Here is a 23,892-nt window from a genome sequence, read left to right on the forward strand (position 1 = left end):
TATCAGGAGGGCAACAGTGACAGTTTGCTGGAAGATTTAGCAGCTAGATTTGTAATTGAATGACACTATTGTCACTTTATCAATAGCCACCTTAATTATCTACGGAGTACATCTAAATAAAGTCCAAAACAGATTACAATATTTCAATAGTTTGAAAAACCTACAGTTATTTCCTAGGTCTAAGGAGCAGCATATAGTAGAACAAGTCCGTATCATGCTATAAGGGGAAAAATCAATGCGTATGTTTTTGTCGTACTAACCCAACTCTTTGAAGACATCAGGACAGGGGGAGGAGAAACCAAAGTACAATAATTTCACTTCCTGCACAAATGCTTTTTTTTTTCTTAAAGCATTGCATTGATAGTGACTTATTTTCGAAATGCAGTTTAATTGTAGAAGGTTCTCTGCTCACTTCAGACAACAAAATTACTAAAGCCTTTTAGTGGTGGTGGTGTTTTTCTTTTAATCTTATTTTTTTGTGCATGGTTTCTGTTTGACAGGTGCTAGATAAAAATTATGGCTGAGATGAGAAAGCACTACTTAAGTAAAAAGGGTTGAATGTTTTTATTTGTTTAGGAGATTTTGCCAAAGTATCTTCCAGCCAAGGAAGAAATCACCAGTTTGCATATTGCTTTTTTTGCTGTGGTCTCCCCAAGTCGTCTTCTGATCCCTGACAGGTTCTCTCTCTGGTATAAAACAGCAAAATAAATGACAAGAATATTGGCAAGCTCTGCAGCTTGTTTTTTTTTTTAATGCCTAGCCTGTTAGGTACCTCTGAGTTTGTGAGCTTTTCTAAGTAAACCTAAAGGTTTTTGTTTTTGTTTTTGTCAGAGCCAGAATCTCTTGTGAACAGTTCATTAAAGCTTTGGTGAAGATGCACATATAGAAAAATGTAGCTATTTTACTGCCAGCTTTTGTTTAGCAGAAACAAGCAAATCGAGCATTTTTAAAGGGCATCTCTGGTGGCATTAGGAAATCCTAGTTTTTTAGCTCTGGTTGGCATGCACTAGACATCTTCAGAAGTTGGTAGGATATTGTGAGTCCAGAGGACAGAGCTTATAGAGGCATTAATGTTATAGGACTAACTGGGGATCCTGGGTGCCCTGTTAAAGTAACCCTTGTCATCATTTATGCTAAAGATGATACCCTCCTGGCAGTTTGCCACAGTACAGTTCAGATGCATCTGCTTTTAACCCTTTTCCGTTTATCATTGGAAGTCTCACAGTACGCTGCATAAACACCTTGCGTACTACAGCATTTCGTGATTTCAGTGTCTAGAAGCCTCTTTTCTAACAATGGTGTGACCTGTGCTTATTAGTCATCTGGCTACTGAGTTATTACATTGGATTAAAGTAAATAAAGAGAACACATCTTCAAGTCTATGCAGATTCCTTTATCCTAATATGTCCTGATGAGGCCAGTTTCCTTTTCTTTCTCTCATTTTTATCCCATTTACTTTAACAAAGATCATTCATTTTAAAGACAATGATTACTGTGACATCTTTTTGGTCAGGTAGATTAAATGAGTAGCCATAAAAAGAAATATTATTTATCTACATTATGCACATATTGAAATCATATATTTTGAGCATCAGTTTGGTTAAGTTTTGTGTTTCTTTTATGGAATTGTTAAAGTAAGTATCTTTATAAAGGAAGAAAAATGCTAATAATTTATAGTCAAAGATAATTTGGACACAAGAAAGGAAAAGTTTAAAATTAACAAAAGCCTATAGGAAGCATGAAGGTGGTTCTTCTTAAGACAACTGTAGTGAGTTACGTTTGCACACTGCATACCACTCACAACAGATCAGACAAGACACATTTCTCTCTCGTCAGCATTATTATTTGATCAGAAAGGTAATTCTGCAGTAAATGGTTTTAATTAAGGTGGAGCCCAAGTTACCGTAGGACCAAATTCATGTTCTCGTTAAATATTTCTTACAGTTTAAAAAAATTAAAGACTGTGTGTGTGTGTGTGTGTGTGTGCGTGCGTGTGCACCCGCCTGTGTTTCTGTGCCCTGTCTGCCTTGGAAACAGTCTTCCCTTCCCTCACAATTGTGAAGATTTATTTTCATGGCTTAGTTTTTCCTCCCCCCAGACTGTATTTCTGAAGGTGGTTGGTTTGCATCTCTTTTTCTCTGTCTCTTTGATAGGAACCATGCTACCAGTTTTTTGCGTGGTGGAACATTATGAAAACGCCATTGAATATGATTGCAAGGAGGAGCATGCGGAATTTGTGTTGGTGAGAAAGGATATGCTTTTCAACCAGCTGATAGAAATGGCATTGCTGTCTCTGGGTTATTCACATAGCTCTGCTGCCCAGGCCAAAGGTAAATAATGCATACGTGGGGCTGGAAAAATTGTTTGGCATTCTGTTTACCTTGCAGAGAAAGCACTGAATATTTTTATTCAATGAGCTGTAGTCCGTGTATTATATTGGTTCCTTATATAGACTGTGGCTTTAAAAAATTGGCTTAATTCAGTTTGGTTTAGTTAACACACATTTTGCTTGTGTGGAATGTCGAGGTAGATTTTTTTTTTAAATTACTTCAGCTGAATCATTAGTATGCTTATTGACCTTAATAATCTGCTCCACTGAGGACCCACAAGGAAGTGAGGAGCGTATTTGAGCAGATGGACTGTTGAGAGTCAATTTGCATTTATGACTGAATATCTAGTTCTGTTTCTTTTATTCTGTTTCTGATGGTTTTATGGGCTGTAAAGTATTTTTCAATGCTGATTCCCTTTGCAATAGAGAATCTTATCTAAATCGTAAAGCCATTTAGAACTGGTTCAGCTATGTCTTATTAGAACTTCCTGTAAGTTAGGAAAATGTGGCCTATGCATAGGTTTTATTGATGGGGTTTGATTTCCAAAATAATAAACAATCCTATAGTCATTTACATAATTTCACAATTTGGAAAGCTAAGCTGTGAATATTTTCATTGACCTGCCTTTTAGAGGGAAGGGAATAATTCAAACAGAAATAACAGTATTGCTTGCGGTGAGGGCCATAAAAAAAACAAAAACAAAAACAAAAACTACTAAATGTATTATCTGAAGGGTAAAGTATTTAATGATATATTCTCTTTATTTGGAATAGGGCTAATCCAGGTTGGAAAGTGGAATCCAGTTCCACTGTCTTATGTGACAGATGCCCCTGATGCTACGGTAGCAGATATGCTTCAAGACGTGTATCATGTGGTCACATTGAAAATTCAGTTACACAGGTGAGTCGGGACAGTATTTTAGGGGAAGATGTTCTACTTACCTGATCTTTTGAATTAAAGCTATCTCTGGTCAATCTTCAGTTTTTATTTCCTGTGTTTCAGAAAGGTTAATTCAAATTGATTTTGTTACTTTACCCCTTCTGTTTTATTTTTCTAACTTCACTATTGAATTTCAAGGCAACCTTACCCCCCCAACTTAATTTGTAGGTTTGTGCGGGTTATCGAAAGACAAGACTTTTCATATTAGTCAATTAAATGATGCATTACAAGAAAGCATTTTACATAAAGTTTACTTAAGAGAAAAATATTTTTGCATATCATGAGCAGTGCCATCTGTGTACATTTTGTGAAAGAATGCTTTATTCACTATTGCCGCAATCTTATTTATTTATACATTTTTTACCATTTTAATTCGTATGAACAGAGTCATGAAAGGAAAATGGTTAATATGTTAATGCTTTTGACGATGGCTCGTGAGAAAGCAGTACACCTTAAATTGTCTTCCCAAGCGCATCAGAGCAGGAAGGTAGAAGTAACATGAAAAAATCGCCACCACAGGCAGCTGATGTATAATTCATGCATCGATACAGCAGATGTGTTGTATAAAGTAATTAACTAATCGGAACAATCAGGAGACCGAGAGCAATCTCCAGATGCATCTGTTTGATGCGCAAAATGAAATCTGTCTGTCTTAAAGGAATGTTTTGCAGCGGGATGCAATCTTGTAATAATCCCCTTTCTAATCTATGTCTCAAATAGTTGCCCCAAACTAGAAGACTTGCCTCCTGAACAATGGTCGCACACCACAGTAAGGAATGCTCTGAAGGACTTACTGAAAGATATGAATCAGAGTTCGTTGGCCAAGGAGTGCCCCCTTTCACAGGTACTTAGCATAACATGCAATAAATAATAAGACATCATGGGCAGCTCTGAGTTGAGGTTTGATGGGGCTATGTAGTCTAAAGCAACGGTATTTGAAGCAGGAATCTGCCAAAAATGCAAAGTGACTTGATCACTAGTGACTTTTAAAAATGTGCCTGATTCATTCTGGACAGAGCCTTTATACCTTTTCTCCCTTGGGGAAAAGAGTGAAGGAAAAACGGCTCAGCAAAAGACTGTTAGCATGTTTTTCAGTTCCTCTTCTCAGTGATCTGAGCATGGAAGCTGTGTTCTCCTGAGTGCCCCCAGTTAAGGAAGAGAGAAAGTGGTCTAACTTCCAGGAGCCTTTGGGGAGTGGCAGTGGCAGTGTTAGTGTTAATGTGGAACACTCCGCCATGCTGCCTGAATGAAATAAGAGTATAATTTTCACATACTTGGTTTATTAAAACAGAAATAAAAGTAAAAGAGAGCATTTAGTAAAAACAATTATAAAAGAACAGAAATCTTTTTCTTGTAACTAACAATTGAGTAGTTATTGTCCATTAGGATTTATTTTGTCACCAGTTTCGGGGCATTGGTTTACTTTTTTTTTTCCTTCTGAGATGTCTGTCATACCATCAGAGATTTTTGAAATGAGAGAAAGATTTATTGTTATTGTGCTTGAGTTTTTTAATGAATTTTGATAGAGGGCAACTGAAATTCTAGGTAGAGACTGGCCCCTGTTTCTCAGTGTAAAACCACACATCATTTTTGATAATGCTAAGCTGATTTCAGATACGAAAAAGAAAGGGTGCTCTGAACCTACTCTTAATGGGCAGTCTGCATAGCCACTGTGTAAATATGTTATAATGGGACCTTCAGTGCCTAAACCCAGTGTAAGGTCATTCTGCGATATAGTATGCTGATCTAGATTTTTAGTAAATCTTTAAAGGTTTTCTTTTCATTGAAGTTTAAAATGTAATTCTGCATATTAGTCTGTCAGTCACTTGAACTTGAACTATATGACTCTGCTGTAAACATTTCTGCAATTGAGATATTCTCAGAATGTGTTTCTAATGTGATACTGGGTACCTTTGGAAAGAAGCTTGTGGGCTTTGTGTTATCGTTTCATGGAAACTCAATGCATTTCAGGTTTGCTGCATTACAGTCCATCAGCTTTACTTTGATATTTGTTAGCAATTATAGGAATGAAGCAAATGCATTAAGTTTATAGTTAGTAATGGCTTTCTGTATTCTTTTAAGGTAAGCTATAGCCACAGGTAAACTGTTCTCTGTGTTGTTAAGTGTCAATTTCTTGAAATTCAGAGCAAACTCTTTTTGTCATTTTAGCTTACCTCCTTTCATCCTCCTGCTCTCACCCTTGGAGTAGAGAAGATGTGAATTTATAACCATCCAATAAAGTAATTTAAATTAATTAAACACAGTTAAATCAATAGGATGATATAATGAAGCAGGTGACTCTTACCTCTGGGACTTTGGGTTTTGCAGACAATTCCAGATAATATGTCACTTAGTTATTAGCATTTGAAAACTTGAAATGTCATAGAAATAAACTTTTTTTAATTCAGAGTTAAAGTATGTATGAACACCCAAGATAGGAATCTCATGTATCTTGCATGTTGCCAAGTGTCCCATTGATTTGGAAGTAAATTCAGGCAAAGATTTAATGCATTTCCTGTGAGCTGGAGAAGAGGATGCTAGTATAAGCATTTATTGATATAGGCAGTGAGAACTAATTGTTAAATGACATCAACATTCAGCCAATAAACTCCACCTCACTGTAGCTTATAAATATAATTGTGAATTTACTTAATGTTATCATGGGAAATGAATTGAATACAGGCAATTATAACGTTAAACAGAATGACAAAATGAAATTCGGGACTTGGTTTTGGAGTCATATATTGGTGAATTTCTGTAGCGAGGCCTTTAGAAGAACATGTGGCCACATGTAGCTGATGACCCCGCTGTAATCATTCAGTGGTGAAACCAGGCTGTAACTTCAACATCAGTTGTAATTATGGTCGTCTTTTCTTTAAAAAAAATCTTTTGAAAAAATCATGCATATTTTAGCTGTGGCAGCATATATTAGAAAATAATTTAATGTTATGAAAGAAGGGCAACCTGTCCTCTAAATGAGGGACTTATTTTATATTCTGCTATATTATCTTCTGTTTCTTTCTCTAGAATGAATCCGTAAATCTGATACTCAATTCAGAATAGTTTAATAGTGAACTATTTTTCATTTCTCCTTTATTTTCTTTTCCATCATAAGTTATTAGTTAAAGACCAGAAATGCAGGCTCTCTAAGGCCTAAGCCCAAAATATATGCTGAGAGAGGCAAAACTACTCTTTCTTCTATGGCTGAGATTTATTTGGTGATGAAGATGCTATGGTGAAAAAATGCCTAGCAAGTAAATATTGTCTCAGTCTTGTACAAAATGGGACCTAACACCAAGAAATGTTATGAGTTAAGACTTTTTTTACCCTTTGTGGAGTTTTGACTCATTCACTTGAGAACTTCAGCATTATAAGTCAGGACACACATTTTACTATACATCAAGGGTTTTGTTTTGTTGAATATAATAATACCCCAGGAGCAATAATGGCTACAGAGGCCCTTAATATTATGTTTAGCAGAATGTCCACTGTGTGGGCAATAGACTCCCTTTGCAGAGAAGAGGCCAGGAGAGAGTGGAAACGGGAAGCCAGCGGGAGTTTTACCTGTGGTGTCTGATAAGCCCTGCCTCCAGAGAGGATTGTCCCGCACTTGGCTAAGCAGCTGTTCAGTTCGGACTTGGAATCTTAGAACTAGAAGGTGTTATCTTTCCCTCATTCCTCTTTGAACAGATGAAGAAGCCAGTGTCCCTAGAGATTAAAGTCAAATGCTAGTTAGTGACTTACCCAGAAGTCCTTTTTCAGTGATAAATTTTAAAGTAAGTGTTGATTGTAAAGTGAATACTTATGTTGTGCTGCAGAAATTCCATAAGTGTGCATATGGTTTGATTTATAACTCATACCTTTATTTCTGGTACTGCTTTCTTATCATAAATAAGGCCAAATAGACTGTCATCCATTTGTTAAGTTTTCATACATGTTGTTTACTTTTGTAAAACATTCTAAGACATAAGAAACACTTAACTCATTATATAGATATGAGGTCGGGTGTTGTGTTGTTACTCTTGCTTTTTTCAGTGGATATGGTTAGATAAATTGGATGTTGTATTTTGAACTGCAGGTATTAAGGAAAGAATAGAGTGTGACTTGGGGACAGGAAATCCTGTGGTTATGAGAACTTTGAGAGTATGGATTCCTTCAGGAAATAAATTGAGAGTTAAAAAAATAAACATTTTGATTTACGAGAAAACATTTCATTTTGATATTAGTTTTCCCTGAAGTTTTAGATATTGAACTGAAACACTGGATTAAAGTATATACATTCAATAAAAGGAAAGATTAATTTTGTTAAAAGTACCATAAGTAAAGGTCAGTTATTACTTCTACCAGCCTAATATCTTCCAATCTAAAAATGTTTAGGTCAAATATTCCTGGAGATTTTAATCTGGTATGTGCATTTTTACCACCCATCCCCACCACATGCATGTACACACACGCACACGCACACATACACATTCACACTCACACATCACAGCTTCCACATTTTTAAGGCCGTGGATTGTTTTCTATTTCATTGTTTTCTATTTCTCACCTGGGAAAAAGTAGCTCCAAGCCTGAGTCCTACATAACATAAGAACGAATTGTCATTTTCATTTTCATGTAGTAAAAGCTGTATAAAGTGAATTTAAATTTGAACAATCCATTAGAAGTAATATTGAGAAAAACGATTTTTTGTTTTTTCTTTTCCTGCCAGCATCTAAGTATCTAAAATATGTCACTTTTTTTTATTATGTATTGACAAAACAGGTTAAAAAAGGACACTATCCTGCCCTCCCAAAGCTTAGCATTTAACCAGGTTGATTCTCTGAAATTTGATAGTAATTTCCCTGGACATTTAATAAACCTCTGTGTTCAGCTGGTTTTCAGTCTGTATTATGTATAACACTGGAGGAACAATTTAAAAAGTTCTAACCATTATATATAGGTATATAATGTTTTAACTGTACTTTCTTGCTAATACTTGGACTGAAATGACATTTTTAAAAGGTTTTTAGTAAACATTAATAATCACATTCTCAAGGGAATATGCAGTGTCAATATTCATATATTGTATTTCACCTCAGAGTCTAACCTATGACATTTATTTATATATTCACATATTTATTCATTCAAAAATATATTTGACAGTCAGCTGTGTGACTGAATACTCCAATTTCTAGTGTACTAATAAGGATGATACATCTTAATAGCTGAAGTAATAATTGTTAGCTTTCATTTAGTGCTTTTGGTGTATCAAGAGCACTTCTATCACCGTATTAGTTTTATATCCCTATTTTCAGTTCAGGAACCTGAAGCATAGAATGTTTAAATGAGTGCCCACAGTCACATAAAGTAGAGGGGCAAGAATACATACCTGGAGGCTGTGAACTTAACCAAATATCCTACTTGGTTAATTTGATGTATTTTACAAAATACTTACATTTCTCTAAAGTAGTGGTAACTATTTATAGTTCTCCAATTGTATTTATTCTTACTACTGAAATTTTTCTTTAACACATGTGCTTTGTTTTTGTATGTCTGATTCTGTTGTTAGTACATTGGCTTGCTTTAAAAGTGCCATCATCTCATGTCCCTAATTTAGAGCATGCAAGGGTGATTTAGACCATGAGAACTGACTTCTGGAGTAATCTGGTATTTTGGGAAGTTCCAAAAGGTTTGAATGTAACAATTCTGTCTCAGTCACTTCAATCCCCCATCCCCACATCCATCTGTTATCAGTAGGTATAATTGAGCTAATAGCTCATTGATTTGAACCCCAAGACAACGTTGGGTATTCACATTGGAAACTGGGCAGTTGAATTTCTTGAGTCTATTTGAAAGCATAGACCTTAGTCATTCACGAGTCTGATATGATGGACAAGGCTATAACTGTCAGCTCCATTTAAAAATAGAAAGTTTCCTGTTTGAGGTGTGCTTGTATGATTTTGTACTTGCCCCCTCCTAGTACAATATTATAAACCTTGTTAATTCTCATGTATTTGGGGGACTATCATGTATTCTTTCCTTTTTTTAATTACAAAACTTTTCCCAGTCCTTACCTTACTGGCCATGGGAATCTCAGATTATGAATACCTGCTTTGCCAGGCACTGAAGTACTTGATACTAATTGGATTTTATTATCACTTTCAGCAATTGTATTGATGGTGAGCTACATAAAGGAAATGGAAAAAACAGTCTTAAATAGGCAGTTATGTGCCTTGCTAAACTTCTACCAAAGAATATTTTTCTGCCTCCTTTTTTGAATCATTTATTACTTCATTCTAGTTCCTCTTTCAACTTAGTGAGACATCTGCTCTGTGTTAATAGTGTAATATTAACCATAGAACTGTCCTCTAAATTGCAAGTTTTTCTTTTTGAATCTCATATATCAGGCTTATTTTTAGCTGGTTTAGATAACACAAAGATATTACTGTAGTTTGATGTTAGTTCTCTATAACCTTTCAGATCATTAATCAAAAAAACCGAACTTAATAAAGCATGTAACTTAAAATGGATTGATCTCAAATATTTTATGGCCACTATCTTTTCACAATAGTACAACATAAAAGAGTTTAAGCCATGCCAATTTAGGGAGTGTTTAACAATGTGTAAGTACTTCATTTTCACTTAATAGATTTTTACCTATGCTTTGTTTTAGATCTGAACAGGTTTCCTTTGGCCTCAGAATCGCTAATGCAAGGAAAATTACAATATCATGAGAGCATTTTCTCTATTTTTTTTTCTGATTTGCAGAATAATAAATACTGCCAAGGCTTAGGTGTAGTGGCCTGGGCCAAAGCCTATGATATGGCTATTTTCTAATTTTTTTTTTTAAGTTAACCAAATCATGCTAATCAATCTGATTTTCTTGCTAAAGCAGAGCTAGTTTTAGAGTGCCTTTTGAGCGTCTTTTTTTACAGTCACTAAAATTTCAAGTTGGGCTCTATCTAGATTTGCTTTTTAAACCTATTTTATTTCATGTCAGATTTGGGCCCCATACAAACTCATAAACAAACAAAAAAATCCTAAACTCAGAACAATCAAAACAAACAGATACTCGCACCCAGTTTTTTCTGTCTTTCATTGGAAACTGCTTTATTATAACGTGCTCTGAGCATAAAAAAACATAAGAGAGCCTTTAACATAACAGGAGAGAGCCTCAGCCGAGGCTCTGCAGCTCATTGCCAATTGAAGTAAGGAAAGCTCTGGCTGTTGGGACTTTTAAATCTAGACTTAAAAGTTATTTGTTCTGTTTAGCATTTTTAAAATGATTCTATTAGGAATTGTATGTGCTTCAGTTTTAATTTTAACTCATAATGATTGTAAAGCACCCTGGGATGCTTGCATGACGGGCGCTACAGAAATATAAGATTGTATTGTGTTCTAATATACAGTATTATTATGGGGTGCTGGAGTTTCATCATGGACAATTCATAAGGTTTCAGAATTCCTCATTATAGAGAAGGTAGCTGACTTCTTTCAACATTCTGTTTTTCTTTCTCTCATTCTTACTCTTAAACTTTATTCTCTTCAGTCGTCTTTTCCTTTGCTTTCTTCTTTTTAAAAAATATTATTTTGTATTGCAGTATTTTCTCATAAAAATGCTAATCTAATTTAGTTTACTCAGAAGGGTTAAAGATGCAAACCAGATGATATGTTGAAAGTTAAGAAAGAGTAAAGCCTTGATTATTAGCATCATTTGAGATCACATTCTTATCTAGATAACAAGACAGGATACTTAATCACTGGGTACCACTGATTATCCTAGCTTGTCCCATTTTGTTGTCAATCTAGCAAATGTGGAGCTAACTGAAATAAGTATTAACTATTTGACATTTCACAAAATAGGTGTGTTCCAAATGTATTGAAACCTTGGATTATGTTAACATAGGACAGAGCTTGATTTTGTTTTCTTTTTATTTTTTAATGGAACTATTTCTTGAAGTAACATATTTTTTCAGCAACTTTAGTCTGTTACTTTTTATGTGAGTGTGTGTCATTGCTCTTTGCCATCACTTTGATTAGTGAGCTAGTAGCATTCATTACAATAGGGGTCAAGAATGTGAGCTGTCATTACCAACTCTATAAGCTTGGGCCAGTGACTGATTGTCCATGCCTCAATTTCCTCATCTGTGAAGTAGGAAGGTAATAGTATCAGTCTTTCAGGATTGTTATTAGAATTTGATGAGTTAAAACCTGTAAAACATTTAGAATGATGTTCAGTTCTAAGGTGTACAGTAACTTCAGTTATTTTTCTAAGACTTGGGGATGAAGAGTTTGAAATCACACTGTGGGTGCTGTACGATCTAAGAAACTTTACTGCTACATAGAAGATTTTGGTATAAGCTTCATTTTTTATGAAAGCAACCAAGAACTTTTCATTTATGAAAAAATTAGAAGACCATGCTATAACTCATTTCTACCCTTAAGAGACTTATAGCACTGTCCTTAGAATCATTAAAAAATTCTGATATATTCTAAAATGGAAGTCAGGCTTCCTTGTGCCTTGTGCTTTCAATAAGCACATTTGCAAATTAAACAAATATGATATAACTTTGGACAGTGTCAAAGAGGATAAAAATGCTTTGTGGAACTGTCATCTGGATGTGAGTTTTTCTGTGTCCTTTCCTTTAACTTCTCTCACCCCCACTTCTCGCACTCAAGGCTCTGTTCTTCCTTTATGCAGCCATCATAATACTTTCTGCATTGTTTTGAAATTATCTATGAACTAACTAGCCTCTCTGTGTACACTATAATTGACTATATAGCAAAGGGACTAAGTTTTAGTCATCATCGCAGTCATAGATGCTGGCACACAATAAGATCTTAGGAATATTTGTAAAACTGAAATATCCTCATGGGATTTTCACCATGGTAATTTCACGAACCAATAAACTATGTCAGTGGTTTTATTAGTTGTATTTTATAGATACTCTTTATCTATAGTATTGTACCTTACGAAATGTTTTTTATTAAACTTCATTCTGAATTTTTAATTTACCTAACCAAGAGCAAATTATTTCTGAAAATTTTTAAAAGAAAACCTACTGATATTCCAAGCTGTTTCATATTTTTACTTTTATTGTAATATTCTTTCATAAATGTATAAAACATATTTGTAAGTAGAATAATAGTTTTTGGAGTACAAGGGACCCAGCAATCTAAAAAAATGCTATAAAAGACTTAATTATATATCACTGTTAAGTACAATCTTTAGCAACTTATTTCTATGCACATTTAAAATTTTTCTTCCATAATTGAACATATTTCAGTATGGCTAATACTTCATTTTGTCTCAGTTGTGTTATATTTGAAATTGACATTTTTTTTACTGAATCTCAAATCTCTTTTACCTAGTAAAATACTTTACTAACATTTTTACTTCTTTTTGTCCATTTCTCATATTTAAAAAATAAACAAGGGAATTTTCAGTAATGGGGTCAAATTTATAGACAAGGGTGCTGATGCTGCCAACATGGAAATGCTAGGGGTCAGTACAACCCCAGGGAGCCCCCAGCGTCCATTCCTCAGTCGATATTCTAAAGTTCACGTTTGGCATTAGAGACTCTGTTTAGGACTATAAACGTGTATAAAAGTCAGCTGTATAAAAGTCAGCTGTATAAAGGTCCAGAATCACTTGAGTTTAGAGAGAGCTATAGGTGTAGTAACTGTTCAGCCATTCCAGAAAGGGTCTCGTGGACTTGGTTGGTCCACCCTTCTGCATGAACACTAGCTCAGCCTGGAACACACACCTGTGATGGACAGTGCTCGTTATCTCATGATGTATAACCTGTCCAACACATTTTTACCATTTCACCATAATAAGTGGCAGTATATAGCATTTTCCTAAACTGTAAAGTATTTTTATAATACTAATAGAGATGACTCAGGATAATTTGATTTTTCTCTATGACCTAATCCAGAGGTGACATGGATTTATATTTATCTAGTAGACATAGGAAGTCTTGGCTAACAGCTAATAGTGAAACACAAAAATCAAGGACATGATTTAGCCCTTAGTCTCCTCTGAAATCTTGGATCAGATTTGTGTGGGGTCCACAAAACCTGCAGCCTCTATAGGTTCATGTAGACTTTGAAGTTATAAGTCACTTTTAGGAGCATATGTGGGGAGAGTTTCCATAGATTTCATGAGATTCTCAGAGTTCTGTGGTGCCATCAAAAGCCAGAAGCCAGACTGTCTTTTCTCCCTAATTTTTAGGCACTGTGTCTTAAAATCTAAAGAAGGAATGCAAAGAAGGAACATAAAGTCTGTGAAGAGTTCAGAGCCTAATTCTAGTATTTACTTTTGAAAAAGTAGATCGTTCAGATTACTTTCATTCTTTTTTTCACTCTGTGGCTTAAAATTTTTCAATATGCTGTATTTAGGAGGCCTGGAACTTAACACAAATTTGGTATCTTTTTTCTGCTATTTCTAAGGAGATACTAGAAAATTTAATCTCCATAGAGGATAGATTTAACCACACAAAGGCCATCAGAGAAAGTAAGCAAGCATTCTCCAGATGTGCAAGTTGATACAGATTCAGAATTTTAGGAAACAATTTTTATTATAAAATCAAAATCATTGGATTTAGATTTATCTAATGAAAAACTTGTGAAAATCCTATTTGGAGTTACATAATGTTTAACTTCATGATGAGTATATTTTTAATAATCATATTATAAGCAAGATACCAAGGGACTTTAACCATCCTAAAAATAAACTATACCTGGGGACATTTGCACAGTAAATGCCTGAGAATGGATGATGTGTATTACAATTGAATTGGTTTTTAGTCACTAAAGGAGACACTATAGAACCTCTGGGAAGACATATGGATTTCATAGAATATTGAAGCTCTTAGAAGGGACCTCAAAGATTATCTAGTTCAATTACCTTCATATTGCAGACGAACAAATGTAAACTTCTCTGTGCAGTTAATTTGAAATATTACATGCCCTTAGTAATAATACATCTTTTAACAAATATTTTCTAATTTAAGCTGTTTGCTAAAATGTTTGATTAGTTTGAATAAAAAGGTTTCAGTGTAGTAAGAAAGATTTAGGTACTTATACAAAAGGAGTGAAAAAAGAATCTGGTCAAAAGATATTATCTGGGTCTTACGTAAAATTACTTTAGGTGGAAAAGCCATCTGAACTGTGAACCAACATTTTAAAAAATTATGAATTGGATATGTAAATAATTAAATAAAATTTCTGTGTCTGAAATTATCGCATTGTCATCTTTAGGAGATATACTAAGAAAATTGAAACAATTCAGTGTGTTTTCCTGTGCTTCCTTTTGTATTCCTGTAGAGCTTTGTACTGAGTTTCCATTTCTGGTGTATTTTAGTAACCCTTGTAGGGTTACTTGGTGTAAAAAAGCCATTTTCAAGCACTGGGATTGACCAAGATGGCAAGAGCCATAACTATGACAATTGGAGTTTAAGTAAAATTTAGAAGTGATTAGTCTCTTCTCAACAAATTGAGATTCTGAATATACCCCAGTGTATTTCCCAAGAGAATAGTGTAGAAAGCAGTAGAGGATCCAGAGGGAAAGATTTGGGGAACATAAGCAAGCATGCACAAACAGAATATTACACTTAGAAACCCTGTCATTTGCTTCTCATAAATTGAAGCCCATTTCCCTTCTTTCCCACCCCCAAATACCAGATGGGGACTACCTGTTAATTTTCAGCAAATTTGTTTCATGTCACTACCTCATATGATGCCTTTTAGAGCTTGTTTGTAGTATTTGATATCCTTTGGGATTAAAAGAAAACCCCATTTCCTGAGAATCCCTATTAAAATTGTATTTGAATGTGGAGAGTTGATTCCATTTGACCTGAAATTAAAGTTTGACCTTTGAGTTTTCCACATGCATACAAAAAAAAAAAAAAAAAAAAACTGCTGTAAAAATTCAGGCCATAGGCAAATAGGACATGGAGAAAGACATTGAAGTGTATGAAGTTACACTTCTCAAAAAATAAAAAATGTAAAGTATAAAGAGCCAGCAGTTTGACAGATTGTTCAGTAAATGCTCATTTTATTGAAAATTATAAAAAGGTGCTTAATGCCTCTGTGCCATTAATACAATACATAAAAAGGTTACTGTCAAGATTAGTGTTCCAATTCTGAAAATTAACTGTAAGGCTTTATGCATCACTCTGGATTGACTGAGAAGTTAAAGGTTTCTGTATATATATTTTGCATGTGCGGACATTTATTTCAGAAAACAATTATTTTAGACTTTATGACAAGGACATTAGCAGTGATAAGCTATCATTTCAAGCATGTACATAACATATACACACGTATGTATATATATTACAGACAAGGTAGAACCATAAAAATTGCCTTATAGAATTAAACTTGTACAAGATTATTTCTCTTTTTCTCTTGCTGCCTCTCTAGAGTATTCCAATTCAAAACATACATTCCTTCCTACAGAAAAAGATATTCAGATTCCTTAGTTGAAATTAATTAGCATTCAGAAACCAGATAGCATGTTTTTGGGTATTCATGAGATCTCTGTTTGAAAAAAAATGTTTTTAACTTGTAGAAATGTGTTGCAACACACAGATGGGAAGAAAAAGAAAAAAAAATCTCTTTAGCAAGCACTGTGTGTAAAAGGAATATTACATTTTGCACGCTCCTGATTGCTCTGTGTAAACAGTTTTTGACATCTGTCTTTATAGTTTTCGAGGAGAGGAAGACTTTGTTAAAAGAATCATTTTTATACAGCAGTCACCATTTCAGTCTTGCTTTACCTGTATTATGAAAGCAGATGGTCTGCATGTCTTTTGAATATTTATAACTATCAAAAACAATCTCTTGCTATTCACCCTTAGGCTTATGAGATGTCAGGACTGTTCTGGTTGAAAAAAATCATCTTGGGTGTTTACAGAAAGAGGATTACATTAAGCTGAAATGACTATACATTTTCCAGTTTAATATTTGTCCATCAGCTGTTTAATCGTATTTAGATAATTGTGTAAATAAGATGTTGTAGCCTTTGCCCTCTCTGCTGATGGAGCCTGAAAGCTTTAAACATGGGTGAACCACCATTTTGTACATTTTCTTGCTACCTTCTCCTACTTCAGTTAAACCATCGGCAGATCTTTAGTAAGTTTTGATCATGATATCACAGTCCTGTTTAAAATAAAAAATAGTGCACGAAAGCCAGTATGAAGATCACATGAAATGCTAAGGAGCTGCTGGCTTCCGGTACAGGCTGTTTAGTTTATCAGAGTATATTGTGATGTGCAAATACAGTACCGAACTCCAGTTGCCCTTTAAAGATGTCATGGCTTTCTCTTTATTCCCCATGAGCATGCAGAGCTTTGAGGGTATTTTGGAAAACTTTTGGTATAGTGGGGGTTAACTGTTTTTTGACTGGAAGCTGAGCAATCAGAGATAACAGATTTTGCTGTGGTTGGTTGATTTGGCAGAAAAGCATGAACAGTTTTGGTTTAAATGATTGAATAACCTGATTAGCATTGTTTTGGGGTGGGTTTTTTTTTGTTGTTGTTAAAGGCACAACAAAGCAATTTTAAGGGTAATCAGATCACTGCATTTCCCCAATTGATGAACCTTTTTTTCAGAAGGCCTCACCTCTCTCAAAACCTCTTTACTGGCTAATAAGATGACCAAGTAGAAAAATAAAACTCTTCTTTTAGTTTCTGAATCTGTTATAAATATATACCTGCAATATATATCCTGTTCTAGAAGGGATTGAAAGAATATAACATTTTGAAAAATTATATAACCTCCACTGATTCCTTGTGGAGGTTTTTTGTTGTTTTTTTTTGTTTTTCAAATTTAGAGACCTGCTGTATTTTAGAGCAAAGGTTCAGAATGTTCTAACTATATCTAAGTCAGGCTTTAGAAAAATTCCACCCTTACCTTTTCACAATTAGAAAGGTTATAAATAATGTATTTGGCTGAAAAGGAAGCTCAGCCTGTGGCAGATGGTATCATTCTAGAGTGCCGGGGTTTCTGTGAAGATGGCATTCTCTCAGATCGGAACTTCAGCAGACTCCCAGAAAGAACCGGAGCTTCTCATAGGGAGTAGACATGTGCTTTATGGATCTTAGAAAAGCTTACAACTTGGCTCCTAGGATGAGAGAATCGTGTCACACTGGGGTTATGAGACCCACAGCCAATTTCTGCCGACTTTCAACTTCTGTTTTCCAGCACTGGGAGCTGTGACCTATTCATTGCTTGGTATTGTATGTAGCACTTGAATTTGGGATTTAAACCGAGTTTCGTCAGCCTAATTACTTTATTCCCTGAACATTGATGTTTTACACAGACTGGCCACTGAATAGGAAAACTTGCGATACCAGTTGTGTCTTTCTCAACACGCTTTAAAAAGCTCATATAAATAGACACCCAGAGAGAATGGGAATGACATAACCACCGAGCACTGCAACTTCCGAGACATCTGTGTGGATGCATTTTGGAAAACCTGGGAAGGGATCTCTTGCAAATTAATGAACATAGTTTCTTTAAACTATGAGTTTTAAAATGACAGCAAAAAATGATGGATTTTGAAGATTTATTTGACAAGCTGACATTTTTGACCTTTAAAGAAAAAAAAAAAAAGGAGGTTTTTTTTGGTAGCTTACAGTAATGGCTTATTCCAGTGCTCTTTTATTGATCACTTAATATGTGCCCAGCCCTGTGATGAGTCCATGCTGTTTGGAGATAAGACCCAAGGCTCCCAGTCTAGTAGAAAATCAACAGCATGATGAATGCTATTGTGGTACTATGTGCATGATGTTTGGAAAGTCAGGAAGGGCAGAAGGAGAGATACTTGAAATACATCTTCAGGGATGAGCAGCTGTTAACTAGAGATGGGAGAGGGCACTGGTTGATTATCCAGGTGAGGGAAGTGACGTGTGTCCTCTTGATGTCAGCTACCATGTACAGGCCATCTTTGGAAGATAACCACCAAATTGGAATATTGCATCAAATGAAAATTCTCTTTTTCTTTGTTGTTTTCCCTTGTTAGCACTTGACCCGACTTGTAACTTAATAATTTAATTGATATACTCTTCATTTTTCATAAGAAAATATATTTGACTTAAAATATATCATTTGAAAATTTTATCTGATACCTTTCTGTAATTTACATCATAGTCTTTTGACTGATCTGAGATGTGATCATATAATCAAAGCCCAATGAAGAGGTGGTGGCAGAGGATTGTCATAGTAATTAACATACCTTAAGTTCATACTCTGTATGTTCTAGAGACTGTGGTAATTACATCGCATTCATTATTTTATTTACTGTCCAATGTCTCGTCAAGTCATTATTTTTTTAGTGGCTTCCCCAGTGCTTGGCACATATAGAAGTTCAATAAATGTATGCTGAATGAATAAAAATGCCAGAATGAATAGATTCTCAGAACAATACATGGGATGAGTGCTACCATCATTGCCATTTAAGATGGAGAATTGGGATAGAGTAGTCGCTTTGACCAGAGCGTCACTCCCAGTGTGTGGCACATCTTGGGGACTTGAATGCAGATCAAGCTGATTCCATTCATCAAACAAACATTTAGTGTGTATTTAATATATGCCCAGTCATTTGGGCTGGAAAATAATATGGAACCCAGACCTGCATGAACTCTCAGCTATGTGTAATCTTTTTAAACCAATGTCTCCTTTTGATTGACATAAGAATCCCAAGCTTCTCACCTTAAAAACATGGATCTTAGTCTATGCTCTGTATACCCCAACCATCTAGGAAAATATTAATCTTGACTTTCTGTCATTTATATTATCAAAACAATAGGTTTTTTTAATGCTTTTCCAAATTTAAGATAACAATACTGAATATTATCTTTCAAATGCCGTGGGCCCTATAATGTTCTGAAACTTCTCTTCCCTGCTCTTGAAACACTAGTCTAGTCAGATGTCCTGCCTAAGATTTCAATAAAGCTTTTACTACAAGAAGAAAAAAGAAAGCTTACATGTGATATTTAGTGCATATTGTTCCAATAAAAATTAAAGTGACCCCAAGTTACCTGAATTATGGAATATTTACTAGCCCTTCCCCCTCCAAAGCACAAAAAAATAGAGAATCTAAAAAGTTGCTTTGGCAGGCATCATAACCTGTGGATTAGCCTTTTGATTTATGTCTTGCTTAGGCTAATATTTACATTAATCTGAGTTCCCTAAGCACACATCACTTGATAGACTAGAAAGCATCCAGAGAGTCACTTCAGGGCAGAGCCTATCAACTTAGGGTTAAACAAGAGCTGGGGGAAGCTTCGATGAACATGCACATGTGGATATTATTTTTTCACGGATAATAATGAACTACCATAGTACTATTACTTATGGACTCTAGTTTTATAAAGATATGTCAGACTTTTTCCTATACTATGAATTCTTACCCCTCCCCATATATTTTTTTTCAATGTTGATGTACTAAATCATATTAAAATAAAATGATCTGTTTACATATTTGTCTTCTTAATAGATGATAAATTTCTTGTAGGAAGAGGCTGTGTCTTCTCTGCCTTTGTATCCCTAGTACCAGCCAGGCACATAATAGGTTTGCAACAAAGAGCAAATTTGACATATAGAACTGTTGGCAAACTGAAGTAGACTGGATGTTTGTCAAAAACCTCAGCAAAATTTAAATACTCCAAACATTTCGGGAAATTAAGATATAAGCTATATCTAAAATTTATGTGTAGTATTATATTAACATTTAAGAAACTGCCAGAATATCTAAGTATAAGAGTAATAATTTTTTAAAAATTGGACCAAAGTGGAAGAACATCAGCTGTCATCCATTATCAGAATCACCGTTATCCATCAGCAATCTCAATAGTTTTATTAGTGTCTGACTTTATTGATCCATTATTACAATGGAGTCAGGGTGATTGAAGCTGACAGATTGTTAACTGGATCAGGTAATCTTCTGGCTCTGGTTCTGGCACCCTTGCTAAGTATCTTTTTGTACTCTGGACTGAGGAAGGCTCTTAGTAAAATTGCAAGCTACTGGATTAATGGCAGGGCATCATGAGTCCATTAAAGATGTCTTTTTAGAGAAGTAAAATGAGAAAAGGACTATCAAGTAGAAAGTGTCCCCCAAAAATGATGTCACAATGCCTCTGAGGAAAGATAGCCATGTTTTATATATGTAATGTAACTCTAGTTTATCCTTCACTGGAAGTTCTTTAAAGATCTCCAAGGTTTACATATTATGGGAGTGTGTTCATATTACAAAATGAACACTGATAATGGATGTCAGGAGAATCAATAATAACCAAAAGAGCTTTATATTAGAAGTAGCTTAAAGAAGATAATGATATAACATACTTTTGTCCCCAAACTGGCTTTTCCGCTTGTTCACTGCCTCCCAAACAATGCTGCCTTCTGTAAGCTATTTCACCATAGATCAGCTCAAGTCTGAAATGTAAATTCTCATGTTTCTACACATAGAAGTCGGGATAGATTGGTGCTGCAAAGTCTAATTATTCTAAAATTAAATTAATTTAGCTGCTACTAGAGAATATGGGTGTTATGGTTAAAAATAACTGAAGTAAGTCACTGAAATTACCATAACCAGAATTTGCTGGGAAGAAAACACTTTTCTTTGTTGAAAATGAATTGAAAAAATTCCTAGTAATAAAATCATTGTCATTTTTGCCTTTATTTTTATAAACTTTTGACTGTTTTCATGCGTTTGTTAAAAGCAGGATGAAGACAAGTGACAAAATAGGTCATTTTCTTTTTTGTGATATCTGAGAAATTTAGTATGCATGAAATGTATATATTTAAATTTTTTATGGTTAGTTTGAAATTCAAAACTCAAGCTTTACTATAGATGAAGCTAGCAATAAGATTGTAGAATCTTTTTTTCTTCTGATAGAGGATCTCTGTGAATAGTATGTTTTCGCTTTAAATGTGGTCAGTCAAACTTTGAACAGTGTTAAGGCACTTAATGTACTTCCAGTTGAAACCCAAATAATAAGATTGGAAAGTGCAATTGGTGTTTTCCAAACTTTAATGCGCACGAAAATACCCTGGAGATCTTGGTAAAATGCAGGTGCTGATTGACTAGGTCTGGGGTGGGGCTGAAGATTATGAATTTCTAATAAGCTTCCAGGTGATGCCAATATTGCTAGTCCCTGGGCCATAGTCTGAGTAGAAGGATGGCAGAGTACAGTCATGAAACCTCCGAGTAACGTTTATTTATGAATTGCAATCATAAAGTTGTCTTCACGTAATTGGATTTATTGGGATCAGTGAAAGTTTGTCAGCCTAGGAATAAATGACATTGACAGAGGTTCCATAAATACTAGAGCAAAGCCTGTGGGTTTGATAGCTTTATACTGGTCTCAGTGGGCAGTTGCTTTCTATTTAAATAAGCATTTGATGATCTACTTAACGAATTTTAAAGTCAAGGCTTTAGGTTAAGTGTGAAACAAAAATGTATTGGTACTCAGTTGATTAAAAAATAAATTTTATAATTGTAATCATTTCTGTGCTCCATCTTGTGCCGCTATGTATTACAAATGTTTCCCCCCTCTTCATGCAGAGTATGATTTCTTCCATTGTGAACAGCACTTACTATGCAAATGTCTCAGCAGCAAAATGTCAAGAATTTGGAAGGTGGTACAAACATTTCAAGAAGACAAAAGATATGATGGGTAAGCAAAAACAGTTGCAGCGGTGGCTACATACCATTACGTGTCATTTGGGGGTTTATCAAAGTCACATCTAAAGCCAGGTCTTTTGATTGCCCAATTAGAGATCAATTTAGAATGTTTCTTTGAGGGTGGGAGTGGATATGAGTATAATGAGATAATTAAATTCAATAAATGTTTGTGTTTAAATCAGCCAAACTGACTTGGTTGTCAGACATGCAGGAAATCGAGGCGTGAGGAGGGGAGCTGTCATGTTTTAACATCTCAGTGAAGACCTAACCAGGCCTTGAATAACTAATATTAGCTGGGATTTCTCTCAGAGATAAATAATGCTTTTATGCTTTCTGTTTCTGTTCTAGAGAAAAATAAAGTGTCTATTTTTACACCCAATTTTTAAGGAAATTAAATTGTCTTTATGGTTTCCACAATTGAGATCAAGTAATTTTTATATCTCTAATCCCCAGCCCCTCATATAAACATTTCTGTGAGCATACTGCATTACCATCCATACCAGAAAAATCATTGCATCATTTCTAAACTTTTAATTCCAGTATAGCATCTTATCTGAACATGTAACTTTAGGTCAAAATTTATTACTTAGGAAATATATTAAAATTATCTGCAGTGTAAAAAGACAGATAAAAGTTGTGCGTTACACCTAAGCATTTAGATTATGACATTCTCTCCGTGGTGAGTTTGTTAGTGTTAGTGAAAGCAAACACTGTGATTAAGGTTAATGTTTTAATTTCTATTAATGTTTTCTTTCACATACTTGTACCTTCCAAGTAATATATTTTAAAATAATGTAGGAATAGGATGTTTAATATGTGTAGCATTATGCCCTGTTTTAAATCTATTTCTGTTTACTTCTATTACATTCATTTAATAACAACAACAATAACTTTTCCTAAAGACTTTAAGAGACAAGAGAACCTGAATTTTGAGCATGTTTTAGCTTTTAATATTTGAAGCAAACCATCCATCTACCACAACAGATTCTTTGCCTTTTATAGCTTAGAGCTATAATGAAGACGATGCATCATTTTTGGAATAATTGCCTGAATTACTATTCCCTGTGAATGGCCCACTTGGGCTGATATCACTGGTAAAATGGAGGGTTTCTTCCCCAATTCTTAGTTATATTTTGCATATATCAGTGATTAGAGCAATATGATAAATTCCTCTAAATGTAAAACATGAATATTTAGTGAAAAGAGAAATGATTCCTAAACAAGTGAAGTATGGTGTGGAAAAACCACCAATTTCCATTCAGCATCATGCCCAGCTTTTCCAGTCAAGAGCATCAAACCAGTCTCTTCCTTGCAGCAGCAAAGTATTTGACACACTTAGAGCTGACTCTCAGCCAGTGCACATGAGGGATCTAGCCAAAGCAGAAGCATTCCTCTCAAGTAGGTGGTAATAAATTGCAAAATTGTGACAGTATCACCATTGTACCAGAACAACTCTCCGCCCTTTCCTTGAAAGACTGTCTTTAGCATCTGGCGATAGCCATAGCTCCTTCAAGAAACATTTGGGTCTTAGAAGCACTGGGTAGACTGGCTTGCAATACAGTAAATCATTTGCTTCATTCTGAGAAATATTTGCAGATATACCTGCCGCCCATAATGGTTAGAATTAAATGAAGCAAGCCATATAAGATACTCAGCCCAGTGTTCAATATGCTCTCAGTTATTATTACTTATCATTATGACCATGTTCATTATTTATTATATTGATTGCTTCTTTATATTCATGTCTGGGTAAAAATTGAACATACATAACATTTATCATCTTTTTCCTTTCAAACCCTTTGCCTAGAGTAATAACAGTTAATATATATCCTGAGAAAATATTTGCATATTTCTTTTTTCTTTAGTTGCATATGATGTCTTTTCTTGGTTCAATTCATTCTTTCTTGTTGCCATTAAGCAAATGATACTCTTTTAGAAGCTATCATA

General features: G+C 34.7%; 1 protein-coding gene across 2 annotated transcripts in view; it reads left to right on the plus strand.

The window, feature by feature from the left end:
* Positions 1-23,892, plus strand: part of LOC120581669 (DNA-binding protein SATB1) — a 276,906-nt gene that overhangs the window by 231,011 nt on the left and 22,003 nt on the right. For both annotated transcript variants that reach the window (XM_039836785.1, XM_039836784.1), the window contains exons 3-6: positions 2,154-2,330; positions 3,104-3,230; positions 3,990-4,113; positions 21,826-21,937. In XM_039836785.1, the coding sequence (XP_039692719.1) occupies positions 2,154-2,330; positions 3,104-3,230; positions 3,990-4,113; positions 21,826-21,937 (540 nt within the window). The remainder of the gene's footprint in view (positions 1-2,153; positions 2,331-3,103; positions 3,231-3,989; positions 4,114-21,825; positions 21,938-23,892) is intronic.

The sequence above is a fragment of the Pteropus medius genome, unplaced genomic scaffold (genome assembly GCF_902729225.1).
Source record: "Pteropus medius unplaced genomic scaffold, Ma_sr-lr_union100, whole genome shotgun sequence".
Taxonomy (NCBI): domain Eukaryota; kingdom Metazoa; phylum Chordata; class Mammalia; order Chiroptera; family Pteropodidae; genus Pteropus; species Pteropus medius.